General features: G+C 45.0%; 1 protein-coding gene across 1 annotated transcript; it reads left to right on the top strand.

The window, feature by feature from the left end:
• Positions 1-3,212: 3,212 nt before the first annotated feature.
• Positions 3,213-12,754, top strand: LOC129817796 (gephyrin-like). The gene is made up of 12 exons (XM_055873362.1): positions 3,213-3,323; positions 3,722-3,777; positions 4,642-4,761; positions 5,204-5,262; positions 5,519-5,672; positions 7,507-7,628; positions 7,840-7,927; positions 9,022-9,095; positions 9,198-9,265; positions 9,414-9,517; positions 10,786-10,882; positions 11,359-12,754. Exons 1-12 carry the CDS (start codon positions 3,236-3,238, stop codon positions 11,490-11,492), a joined length of 1,164 nt encoding a protein of 387 aa, XP_055729337.1. The 5' UTR covers positions 3,213-3,235; the 3' UTR covers positions 11,493-12,754.
• Positions 12,755-13,347: the final 593 nt, after the last annotated feature.

The following is a 13,347-nucleotide window of genomic DNA, read 5'->3' as shown; positions in this document are numbered from 1 at the left end:
CTCAGCTACACCACCATCTATAGCATGACTAGACCCAGCCTCAGCTACCCCACCATCTATAGCATGACTAGACCCAGCCTCATCTACACCACCATCTATAGCATGACTAGACCCAGCCTCATCTACCCCACCATCTATAGCATGACTAGACCCAGCCTCAGCTACACCACCATCTATAGTATGACTAGACCCAGCCTCTGCTACCCTACCATCTATAGCATGACTAGACCCAGCCTCATCTACACCACCATCTATAGCATGACTAGACCCAGACTCATCTACACCACCATCTATAGCATGACTAGACCCAGCCTCAGCTACCCCACCATCTATAGCATGACTAGACCCAGCCTCAGCTACCCCACCATCTATAGCATGACTAGACCCAGCCTCATCTACCCCACCATCTATAGCATGACTAGACCCAGCCTCATCTACACCACCATCTATAGCATGACTAGACCCAGCCTCATCTACCCCACCATCTATAGCATGACTAGACCCAGCCTCATCTACACCACCATCTATAGCATGACTAGACCCAGCCTCATCTACCCCACCATCTATAGCATGACTAGACCCAGCCTCAGCTACCCCACCATCTATAGCATGACTAGACCCAGCCTCTGATACCTATGTCTCATGGCACCCTGCACGTTGACCTCGAATTCCCCCACTGGCGCTTCTTTCCTCACCTTGTCTATGGCCTTTGTGTGCATGCAAAGCTCTTATTCCCCAAACCCCCCCACTCAAAGCACCCTACCCGAGCATCACTTTAAAATACACATTTAACTGTTACTCATTGTAATTCAGAAACAAGAAGTCTTGAACGAAACAACCAAATGGCATCTGCCTGAAAGCCTGCCGACAGTACACGAAAACCGATAGCAAACTTACCAAACCGACTCAGCTCTTTCCGGATTTGATCATCCATAATAAACAGAGGTAGATTCACAACTACCACCCTAGTCGAAGGAGTCGAAACAGGGAGACCCAGAGACTCACAGACATAAAGTGAGTGACCATTACCTCACTTAGCACTACATGATCAGTAGTGTGGTCCTAGGATGGTGGGTTTGACTCCCGGGACCAACCGTATGTAAAATTGGATAAAAGCGTCTGCTAAATAACATTATTCATATTACAATAGAATGTCGGTGGTACAGAACAGACTTGTAGCACCGTGTCAGGCTCAACCACCTCACTGACAATATGAACTACACGTGACAGGGTTTAAACTGACTCTGGCTCTTGTCTGCAGGCTTAGATGTTACACACATACTCGGAATGTCAAGTTACAGTGTAGAGACACATCCAGAGGAGTACAAACACACTGGTCCTGGAGCATGTCTGTCCCCCTAGCTCTTCCTAGGGCACTGCCCTCAGGGCCTTTGTCAGAGTGCCTTAGGGCCGTGGTCACCCCCCTGGCTGTGTGACATCAGTGTGGTGGTGGTGACACAGACCTGACATGGGGGCAGGGCACACGACACACATTTACACACTCACACACTTCTGATTCAGCTCTGTGCTCATCATGACTAATAGAACAGCTATGGTGGTGTGTTCTCTCTCTTTTCTCCTAGTAAAGTGATGTTTCATGTTGTTTTGGGGGAGGGTGTTTCAGGATTGAACAGCTCCCGTGCTGGTGGGGGGAGGGGTGTGTGGTGGGGGGAGGGGATGGAGAGGGGGGTGTGGTGGGGGAGGGGAGGGGAGGGAGAGAGATAGGTGTGTGGTGGGGGGGGGGGGGGGGGGGGGGGGGCATGGTCCGTGTGTGTGCTTGATGGAGCTTGTCTTAGCTTGTCTAAGCTTGCCTGGCACAATACTATCAATTCATTGAATAGTCCCAAAAGTGCAAATCCACTCACGTCCCAACATCTGGCACTCCAGGCTCATTCAAATGCTTGAAGTAACATTATTTGAACATACTCTTATGTGTGTGCGTGCATATGTGCGTGCTTGTGCGTGTGTGTCCCAATCCTCAGCTCTCCATCTCATGTAAGTCATTGATATCATAGCTCAGATTTCACATTAACACCCACTTAATAATCACAGAAAGACACACACATTCACACACACACAAGAGTGTGTGGGCAAGAGTGTTTGTGTGTGTCTGTGTATGTTTGTTCCGGTGTGTGTGTGTTTGTTTGGATGTGTGTGTTTTTTAGGTTCGGGTGTGTGTGTGCATGTGTGCGTGTGTGTGTGTTTTTCTGGTCAGGTGGTGAGTCACCCACAGAGATCCTGATGAGAGGTGTCACACTCTCTCTCTAACACACACACCTCTGGCACATATGTCTCTCCGTGTCTTCATCTGAAACAGATGCCCTCTCTCCCTCTTCTCTCTCTCCCTCTCTCCCTCCATCTGTCCCTCTCTCCCTCTGTCTCTCACACCCTCTCTCTCCCTCTCTCTCCTTCTCCCTCTCTCTCTCCCTCCCTCTCTCTGCCTCTCTCCCTCTCTCCCTCCATCTGTCCCTCCTCTCCCTCCCTCTCTTCATCTCTCCCTCTGTCTCTCCCTCACTCTCTCTCCCTCTCTCTCCTTCTCCCTCTCCCTCTCTCCCTCTCTCTCTCTCTCTCCCTCTCTCCCTCTCTCCCTCTCTCTCTCCTTCTCTCTCTCTCTCCCTCTCTCCCTCTCTCAATTCCATTCAATCCCTCTCTCCTTCTCCCTCTCCCTCTCTCCCTCCCTCTCTCTCTCCTCTCCTTTTCTCCCTTCCTCTCTCTCTCTCTCTCCTCTCCCTTTCTCCCTTCCTCTCTCTCCCTCTCTCTCCCTCTCTCTCCTTCTCCCTCTCCCTCTCTCCCTCTCTCTCTCTCTCTCTCTCCCTCTCTCCCTCTCTCAATTCCATTCAATCCCTCTCTCTCTCCTCTCCCTTTCTCCCTTCCTCCCTCTCCCTCCCTCTCCCTCTCTCCTTCTCACTCTCTCCCTCCCTCTCCTCTCCCTTTCTCCCTTCCTCTCTCTTCCTCCCTCTCTCTCTCCTTCTCCCTCTCCCTCTCTCCCTCCCTCTCTCTCTCCTCTCCCTTTCTCCCTTCCTCTCTCTCATGCCCTCTCTCTCTCCCTCTACATTTTTTAACTTTCTTTCTTTTTTCTTTTCCCCTTCGTCTCTCCCTTCCTACCTCTCTCTCTCTCTCTCTCTCTCTCTCTCTCTCTCTCTCTCTCTCTCTCTCTCTCTCTCTCTCTCTCTCCCTGTCCCCCTTCTCCCACTCTCTTCTCCTCCTCCATCCTCTCTCTTTCTCTCTAGATGGGATGGGTCGAGTCCTGGCTCAGGACGTTTATGCCAAAGACAACCTGCCCCCGTTCCCCGCCTCTGTCAAGGATGGTTATGCTGTAAGAGGTATGTATTCAACTGTAATATATTGCAATGTAGCCTACACAACCACACACTACACAACACACACACACACACACACACACACACACACACACACACACACACACTGATATATACTGTATACCACTCTTATGTCATATTGTACTGTACTGCTGAATATTACACAGTACAGTATCCCTCTCTCTGTGCTGATATGCCCTTTCTGTTTGTGAAGTCAGGTGGCACTACCCACTGAAACACGAGTCAGCTAAATGACACTCCTCCACAGTCACGCACTCACACACACATATCGTAGATACACACACACGGCATAGACACACATTGATAAACACGCAGCAGCATATACACACAATCATGCAAACATACACACAGATGTATTACATTTTATTTCATTTTTTTAGCGGCTGACGGTCCAGGCGACCGTTTCATCATCGGAGAGTCCCAGGCTGGAGAACAGGTTCGCCCCCTTACACACACACACACACACACACACACACACACACACACACACACACACACACACACACACACACACACACACACACACACACACACACACACACACACACACACACACACACCTACAGACAAACACACACACACACACCCTTACACTTTACCCTTTCTATAACGTGACTACACACACAGCTACAAGCAACTGGCTGGAAACCCCCTTCATGTAGAGAAATATCGAAACACACACACACACACATACAAAGTTCTACAGAGCAGAAGTGTGTGTGTGTGTGTGTGTGTGTGTGTGTGTGTGTGTGTGTGTGTGTGTGTGTGTGTGTGTGTGTGTGTGTGTGTGTGTGTGTGTGTGTGTGTGTGTGTGTGTGTGTGTGTGTGTGTGTGTGTGTGTGTGTGTGTGTGGGTGGGTGCGTGTGTGTGCGTGCGAGGAACATGCCCCCGTAGCGTAGGGATACAGTACTGACTCAGCATACTGAATTACCCAGCAACCCACTCACTCGCAGGTGGGCCGCCTGCCTGGCCTCATTATACACGGTATCACACACACACACTGATGCATGACACGAGATCACACACACAAACACACTGACACATCAATACACCTCCTGCATGTCTGATGCGATATGTTGTTGTGCTGTTGCTATGTGCCTGCCTGTGACTGGGAAACACAATAATACGTTACGCTTAGACACATACCAATGTTTTAGGATTCTAAGAGAGCCTAGGGGGACATTCTACAGATACGTTTGGAATGTCTGTGTATGTCCGAGTGTGTGTCCGTTCATTTGCATGTGTGTGTGTGTGTGTGTGTGTGTGTATTTGACACCAGTCTCTTTCTCTCTCCCTGCAGCCCACCCACACAGTGATGCCAGGCCAGGTGATGAGGGTGACGACGGGGGCTCCTATCCCCTGTGGGGCAGATGCTGTGGTGCAGGTGGAGGACACAGAGCTGCTCCGCGAGTCTGAGGACGTGAGTCTCACCTTTGACCCCTAGCTTCTTCTAAGGGACTAGCAGTGTCTGTCTAGTACCTGGGTATAAGGTCTAGATCCGGGGCAATATAGTAGAAACTTACTAGGCCAGGGTCTAGGTCTGGGACAATATAGTAGAAACTTACTAGGCCAGGGTCTAGGTCTGGGACAATATAGTAGAAACTTACTAGAACAGGGTCTAGGTCTGAGACAATAGGGCCTAACTACTTCCAACAAAAGACTTGGGCTAGTACCAGGATATAGTGTCTAGATCCAGGGGTGGGTTAGACAAAGGTTAGACAAAGCCTAGTATCAGGTAGAGTGTCTAGCTGCTGAAGGCTGATTCCCCAGGAACAGAGAATAGTGTTTCGTAGGGAGTCTTCTAGATTAGGGGACAGTTGTAGATGGTTGTGATGATGGCTCCTTACAGAATGTTTTCTCAGGGCACCGAGGAGCTGGAGGTGCGAATCCTCGTCCAGGCCCGCCCAGGACAAGACATCAGGTGTGTGTGTGTGTACGCGTGTGCGTCAGTGGAGGCTGGTGGGAGGAGCTATAGGAGGGTGGGCTCATAGTAATGGCTGAAATGGAATGAATGGAACGGGATCAAACCCATTACACATATGGAGACCACACGTGTATGTGTCTTTCTGTATGAAGTGTGGGAGTGTCTGTAGTTATTTGTCTGTAAAATGTGTCAACATATGTTTCAATGGTGTCCCTCTGAATCCTATCCCCTCGCTGTCTCCGCTTCTCTCCAGGCCCATAGGTCATGACATCAAGCGTGGGGAATGTGTCCTGTCCAAGGGAACTCACATGGGCCCCTCTGAGATTGGCTTGCTGGCCACCGTAGGGGTCACCGAGGTGGAGGTGCAGAAGTTCCCCGTGGTGGCTGTCATGTCCACAGGCAACGAGGTGAGACAGACAGACAGACAGACAGACAGACAGACAGACAGACAGACAGACAGACAGACAGACAGACAGACAGACAGACAGACAGACAGACACACTCACACACACACACACACACACACACACACACACACACACATACACACACACATTGGCTGTGTTCCAAATCTCTTCAATAGCACCCTCTACTCGATGCCTTTTCTGTTGGATCACTAAGCAGAGGCATGTCTAAGTGGGGTGTCCTCCATCGGTCTTTCACTTCTTTATCCAGCAATAGCACCCTTTTTCCCAACCATGTGACCTGACCAGGAAAAACTCTTGGCCTCAAGTTTTTTCCTGGTCAGGCCCTGTGGTCAGCCCAACATCCAGGCCCTAATCATAGATGGAATGACATGAGGAAAGGAAGCTGTTCAAGGTATTGTATTCAGGCAGTCAACTTTGCCCAGGCATAACAGTACATGAGTGTGCTGACCTGCACCAACCCAGGCTCCTGTTTTAAAGGCCGAGTGCAGTCAAAATTATGTTTTTCCTTTTTTGTATCAACAGCTGATGAAACTAACACTATAAAAGTGTGAAAACATTTAATCAGGGTTATTCCCTAATAGATGCTGGTTGAAAATAAAATGTACACAGGACTTTCTAATCAGCAGGTTTTGCATGGGGGGAGTTTTGACTTGCCTGGTGACACCAGGGTAGGGTTGATTGGCGGGAACCCGGCATTTACTGATATATAACTGGATAAATAACTGTGTGAACGCAGTACATTATAATACATTATTTATATCAACAGCAGTAGCCTATATATCATAATGTATATGTATTGGATAACGGCACAATCATTTGGGCTTTTTTGGGCTTGGGCTCATAATGTATGGCTCATGAAAATGTATTTAATATATGGCTTATCAGGGTCAGGTAGCATCAGGCTTGAATTTTCGATCAAAGCTCTTATCAAATCTGTTTGATAAGAGGGGGCTCCCGAGTGGCACTGCAGTCTAGGGCACAACATCTCAGTGCTAGAGGCGTCAACACAGACCCTGGTTCAATTCCAGGCTGTATCACAACCGGAAGTGATTTGGAGTCCCATAGGGCAGCGCACAATTGGCCCAGCGTCATCCGGGTTTGGCCGGGGTAGGCCGTCATTGTAAATAAGAATTTGTTCTTAACTGACTTTATTTATTTATACATTTTTATTTAACCTTTATTTAACTAGGCAAGTCAGTTAAGAACAAATTCTTATTTAATATTACGGCCTACCCTGGCCAAACCTGGCATGCTTTTGAATGACACTTCCGGTTTTGGAAATACCAGGTTACCAGGGAGAAAGTGATTTATTGTCAGGATGGAACATTTGTAAAATAGCTGGAAAATATTCAACCTAAACCAGGGGGTATATGTTAATAGACAAATAAGAGAGTTCCAAACCTCTCTGCTAATAACAGCTAGTTTTCAGGTCACATATCCCTCCTATTAGGCCCCTCCGCTCTAGTGGATTGATCCCCGCACCACAATCCTGTGGTTAGTGCATCACTTTGGTGACCTTCCTCGCTCCACTCTGATCACTCCCAGACAGTCCTAGCAAAAATCCTGCTAGAGAAATAGTTTTTGCTAAAAAGCTAATTTTGTTCACTTTTGACCATTTAAAAAATTACAGCAAGTTACTTAATTGCTACCCCAAATGATTTGATATTGAGATCAAAACAGCCGCACTGGGTCTTTATTAAAACAGAAACCGACAATGAGTGTTTCTTATTGGACAAATCCAGGTTGTCCCTTCCTGTTGCAGTTCGTTTTTTTCCAATTGGTGCCTAATGAACACGTCCCCTGGTGTCTCTAGCTGTTGAACCCAGAGGACGACCTCCATCCAGGGAAGATCAGGGATAGTAACCGCTCCACACTGCTCGCTACCATCCAGGAGCACGGATATCCCACCATCAACCTGGGCATCGTGGGAGACAAGTAGGACTTCACACTCCTCTTCCTGTTCTTGATGCTCCTCCTCCTTCTGTTCCTTTTCCTTTTCCTCCTCCTCCTATCCCTTCTCTTCTTCTCTGTCTACTCTCCTTCCTGTTCCTAGTCCTCTTCCTCCCACTACTTTTTCTCCTCTCTTCTCCTCTTCTGTGGTGTTTGATGGTAACTGGTAACTGTTCTCTGTCTATCGGCCCCACAGCCCAGACGATCTCCTGAACGCCCTGAACGAGGGCATCAGCCGTGCTGACGTCATCATCACCTCTGGAGGGGTGTCTATGGGAGAGAAGGTATGTGAGCAAATAGTGAGTATGAATGGTCATTGGTTATGACATTGCACTATGCTGACACCTTGTGGTTGGGATGGGGAACTGTTTAAAAATATATAGTAGATAATATTTCAGCCTGGTCTCATAGACTAGATGTAACAAATTAGTATGATATGTTATGTTTGGTAAGACATAGTTATTGAAGGCAAAAAAAATAAGTAGGATGGATGGATGGGAGTATAAGGCAAACGTCTAGCAACCCAAAGGTTGTGAGTTTGTATCTCATTACGGACAACTTTAGCATTTTAGCATTTTAGCAAGTTTTAGGTATTTTTTTTATTTTAGCTAACCTTTCCCCTAACCTTAACCCTTTAAACTAACTTCTACACTTAACCCTACCCTTAACGCTAACCCCTAGCCTAGATAACGTTAGCCAACTAGCTAACGTTAGCCACCTTGTGCAAATTCGTAACATACATTACATTTTGTTAATTCGTAACATATAGTACGTTTTGCAAATTCGTAACACATAGTACATTTTGCTAATTCGTAACATATAGTACGTTTTGCAAATTTGTAACATATAATACAAATTGTCATTCGTCATCTATCATACGAAATGGGTGATGGACATCCACGAATTAATACATACCATACGAAACGTAACATATCATACTGAATGTGAAATCTCAAATTTACTTACAAAATGATACAAAACGCTCTGAGACCAGGTTCTTAATTTGCACATCCCTCTTTGGAGGACATAATTGTTCTTTTTTACAGCTATTTCATTACCTATACATTCGACATAAATGTTACATACATACATGTAATTGTGGTGTTACTATTATGTGGAGAAATGTAGAATTTCCCACAGCACAGGGTCGTATTCATTAGGGCCCAAAACGAAAACAATTTTGTGATGAAACATTTCTATCTAAGTACTCCCTTCCTGTTTCAGTCAGTTGTCTTCCGTTTTGTGCCTGCTGAATATACCCCAGTGGTGCACAAGACTTATCTGGGTTTTAAGTACAGCTGAATGTACAGCTGAATGTTTTTGTCTAATGTTTATATGTACCTTTGAAGACTCCAAAATGTGTGATCCTCTTTTTCAGGACTATCTGAAACAGGTGCTGGATATTGATCTGCATGCTCAGATCCACTTTGGACGAGTCTTCATGAAACCAGGGTATGATGGATGGATGGGTGAATGGCTGGCTGGCTAGGTGGATGTGTGGATGGTTGGTTCCTTGAACAACCATGTTGTTCTTCTCTTCTCCCATCGTTTCAGTCTCCCGACAACATTCGCCACGTTGGACATGGACGGTGCTCGCAAACTCATCTTTGCCCTCCCAGGTAGTGTGTAAAGTAAAGAGAAAGAGGGAATCAGACAATCGTTTCCAGACTGGTTTCTAACACACTCTTCTTTTCTCTCCCCCCCCCCCCCCCCCCCCCCGAACCCCCCCCCCCCCACCCCCCACCCAACCCCCCACCCCCCCGGGCCCAGGTAATCCCGTGTCTGCTGTGGTGACATGTAACCTCTTTGTTATCCCCGCCTTAAGGAAGATGCAGGGGATCCTGGACCCACGGCCCACCATCATCAAAGCCAGGGTAAGAAGGCACAGGACTCCATGAATCTTTCTCAATTTGTCTTACCTCAATTGCTTGCGTTCTCTATCTTGCCTTCCTTTCCAAATTCATTGGAGGAGAAGGTCAGAGTGGAGGAATCTGTGATCTTCTCCTCCAATGCGTTTTGAGAAGGAATCGAGAAAGAGCCCGCGTACCTCGAAGTAGGATCAGTTCCATGCAAACTTTATACTCTGCGTATGCACATTTTGTAGTGGTTGATGTATTGTATTGCAAGCAGGTAAGTAAGTATTTTGTGCATAGAGGGGATATGATGACATGCTTATTCTTATTCTGATTTATTTTTTTAACAGGAGCCATTTGACGTTAGTGATAAGAGTGGATATCTCAGTGTTTTATTTTTAGAAAGTAAAATAATTTGACATAGAAATCTATTTCCGATATTTATTTTATTTTCATAAACATTGCAGAATAAATTCCTCACCTCTTCTGGCTGTGATGGGTTCATATTCCCGAAGAAGTCATACAACAACATACCATGCCCAAATCTAATTTAATTGGGCCTAGTAGCCTAGTAAATAGATAGGCTGTGTATTTAGGCAGTGTGGTTTATAATAGGTTACACAGTCGAATTTCAAAGACCAACGCTTTATCTTTTACATTGAAGTATGCTACTGTATTTTTTGTTGTTGAGTAGTCCTAGACAATACAATGTTTCAGTCCAGCATATTTAGGTTGGGGGAAAAGTCGATGCAAAACATTGTTGAATTCAAACGTTCTGCTGACAGGTCCACAACAATTTGCCATTTCAGAAACTCACATTCCTTTGCCAAATACAGCATAAGTTACTGCAAAAGATTAAAAGATTCTGCCATCTCCAAAAACATTATAACATTTGCCATTGCTCTTTCTTTTAGAAACTGCCATTGCCTAATTCCAATAGTTCCAAATTTTACAGCAAAATTGTGTTATTTTCACCATGAAAGCTGAATGGAGGGTGTTTTCCAGGCGCCGTTATAATGCTTGTTCAGGTGCACACAGTTTGACGACAGGTCTGATTTACAACGGGAAGCATGCGTATGTATGGCGTGTGCAAAGTTTGAAATATCTATATTTTTGGGCACAAGTACTCTTTTCAGAAATGGTGCACTCAGATATTTAGTATGAAATGTATGCAACAGTTATAAATGAGGTAGCTGGGCCCTACCTATGAGCGCTTACATTTTTGCATCCCAATAATCTGTCCTTACTCCTGAAGTGTACACTAGTTTACTTCCATTCATGTCTCGTAGTTGTCATGTGACGTAAAGTTGGATCCTCGCCCTGAGTACCACCGCTGCATTCTGACATGGCACCACCAGGAGCCTCTGCCATGGGCCCAGAGCACAGGTAATAATAGAATGCCGTTCTATTCTGTTCTGTTTTATTGTGCACTGCGATACGGAGCAATACGCTGCTATACTACACTGCATGTGTAGTCACAGGCTCTATAACGGACTATCAATGGACTGTTCATTGATTTTGTTCATGGGCAATTGTAGAGGGGTTAGCTACAGTCCTCTAATCTAACAAAGCCTCCCGCTGTGACTATTTTTACTGTTTTGTATTCCATGTAGTGCCTAATTGATTCAGTGTACTGTAGAGCTCAAGAGCATATAGAGCTACAATTAGATTGTGTGGTATTAGTAGCCTCTCACCCCATTGCATGGTGTGGTACCGAGGTCATCCTGACTGTCATGGGTTAGATCCTCCTTGGACTTGTGTGGTTGGTTAGGGCCTAAAGTGCATGTATTCTCACCATCCATCTCTTTCTCTCTCCTCATTTCCCCCCTCCTTTCCTCCCTATCCTTTCCTCCATCCTGTAGGTAACCAGGTGAGCAGCAGGCTGATGAGCATGCGCAGCGCCAACGGTCTCCTGATGCTACCTCCAAAAACAGAGCAATATGTGGAGCTGCACAAGGGAGAGGTGGTCGACGTCATGGTCATCGGCCGGCTATGATGTCATCAAAGGGGGACGTTGAGATGGCTTCATAGAGAGAGAGGGTTCAAATGGGTGTTTCACGGTGCATGTCCACATATCATTGACTATTCTGTAATATGCAACGGCACAGCTAGTTTTTATTGATTTGGATAACGTTGAGGTATAGTCAACATCTCGATCACAAACCTAGGTACATATGATACAAAAAAATATAATTACTTTAAAAAGATTATAATAGTATTTCAGACAAAGAAAAATATAACTTTTAAAGAAAAAAATCTAATTATCAAAAGAGATTTATTCTGTAATATATTATTATGATTATTCCGTATTATTGTTATCATTATTCTTCTTATTATCATTATTATATTATAAGTCAACTTTATTCCTTTCATTGCAATTGCTTTGTGTGTTCAATGCTAGATCTTATCGATATCGGTAGCATTTTAATAGAGCTGTAGGTGCCTGCCAGGACAAAAAAAGAAATATATATATATATATATTATTTTCTCATCTTTAGTGGGGGGAAACTTTTTCTTTTTTTAAAATATAAAGAAAAACAATGAGGAAGACTCCAGATTTCCCACGGTGCTCGGCTAAGAGGAAGGAGGGAGGGCATAATCTAGGTCTACTTCCTCTGTGGTGTGACGCTTTAACGGTGACGCCACACACTTCTATTTTTCTCTCGTTAGTATGCATCATAATGGCTTCACAAAGAGCTTTGCTTGTTGTTTATCTTGTGAGTCTTGTTTATGTGCGCAGTGCCAAATGCCTGGGCAGGGACGATGGGAGGGAGGGGGGGCGGACAGTCACCCACCAACCTGCCCAGACCCTGAAGCTTCCTTATTTATCATCTGACCAGGTGCAACTCTGCGCCAGACCCCCTGGGGGCGTGGTCACCCGTGAAAAACAAAACCTTTTATTTGATCGACTAAGAGTAAGGGGGGGGAAAAAACATGAAATAAAAGAAACAGCTTCTTTAAGTGCTGACAGCCTTTTTAACTGACTTCACAAAAAAATGTACAGATTAAAAAAATGCGAAGAAGATGAACCATATTGTACAGATATATGTGACCAGCACTCCTAATGAAATTATTATTATTAAGCAATGAAGAGACATTGAACAACGCTGTACTATAATACATTTTCTGTAATGATATGAAACTGATGAAAGAGACTACGATAATAAAAATCCTTGATCATTATGTAAAAAAAGAAAATTACAAAAATTGTTGGGTTTCCTTTTTTCAATAAAACCTATTCAAAGAAAAAAAAAGTGTTCTTCTTTGATGCGTGCAGTGACACCTAGTTTTAGGGTGGACCATTAACATGATCACGTTGATCAAGTTTATTAGCAGTTCCGGGGCCTGTAGAGTAGGAGTGCTTATTCAGGATTCGTTTTGCAATTCAGATTATATTCCTAGTTCAGCACTGCTACACTGAGACGCTATTTGAATAAATTCTGCATCCTGACGTAGCCTATGAAGAAGCCTAGGCCATTGAAAGGTTGATTAAATACACGTGTCACTGAGAGATGAGTGCAGATTACCCTCATAGAAAATACAGTGGAAATACTTCTGAAGCTGTGTTTGGGCAGACAGATACAGTGCAGGTGCCGTTGACTGACCCTACCTAGAATCATCAATTGCTTCCTTTTTCGGTCCCACGTTCAACTAAGTACAACTTTAAAAGCTTTATATAGCATACGTTAAACGCTTCATAAGCACTACATAAATGCTTCACAAATAATATATAAATGGTGTATAAGCGTACATAGTGCATTACGTCGCATTTGGCAATTCGCCCTAAAGTGGGAATGGTTATGCCACACTTTATAAACCATGTATAGTATTACATACTCTTAAAGAAGATC

The sequence above is a fragment of the Salvelinus fontinalis genome, chromosome 20 (genome assembly GCF_029448725.1).
Source record: "Salvelinus fontinalis isolate EN_2023a chromosome 20, ASM2944872v1, whole genome shotgun sequence".
Classification (NCBI taxonomy): Eukaryota; Metazoa; Chordata; class Actinopteri; order Salmoniformes; family Salmonidae; genus Salvelinus; species Salvelinus fontinalis.
The sequence above is the reverse complement of the archived record's forward strand: the minus strand, read 5'-3'. Positions and strand labels throughout refer to the sequence as shown.

Coding starts and splice junctions, on each gene's coding strand:
- LOC129817796 (XM_055873362.1), top strand. CDS start 3,236: ATGGGTCGAGTCCTGGCTCAGGACGTTTATGCCAAAGACAACCTGCCC. Junction 5,263..5,518: donor CGCCCAGGACAAGACATCAG/GTGTGTGTGTGT, acceptor GCTTCTCTCCAG/GCCCATAGGTCATGACATCA. Junction 9,266..9,413: donor CATCTTTGCCCTCCCAGGTA/GTGTGTAAAGTA, acceptor CCCCGGGCCCAG/GTAATCCCGTGTCTGCTGTG.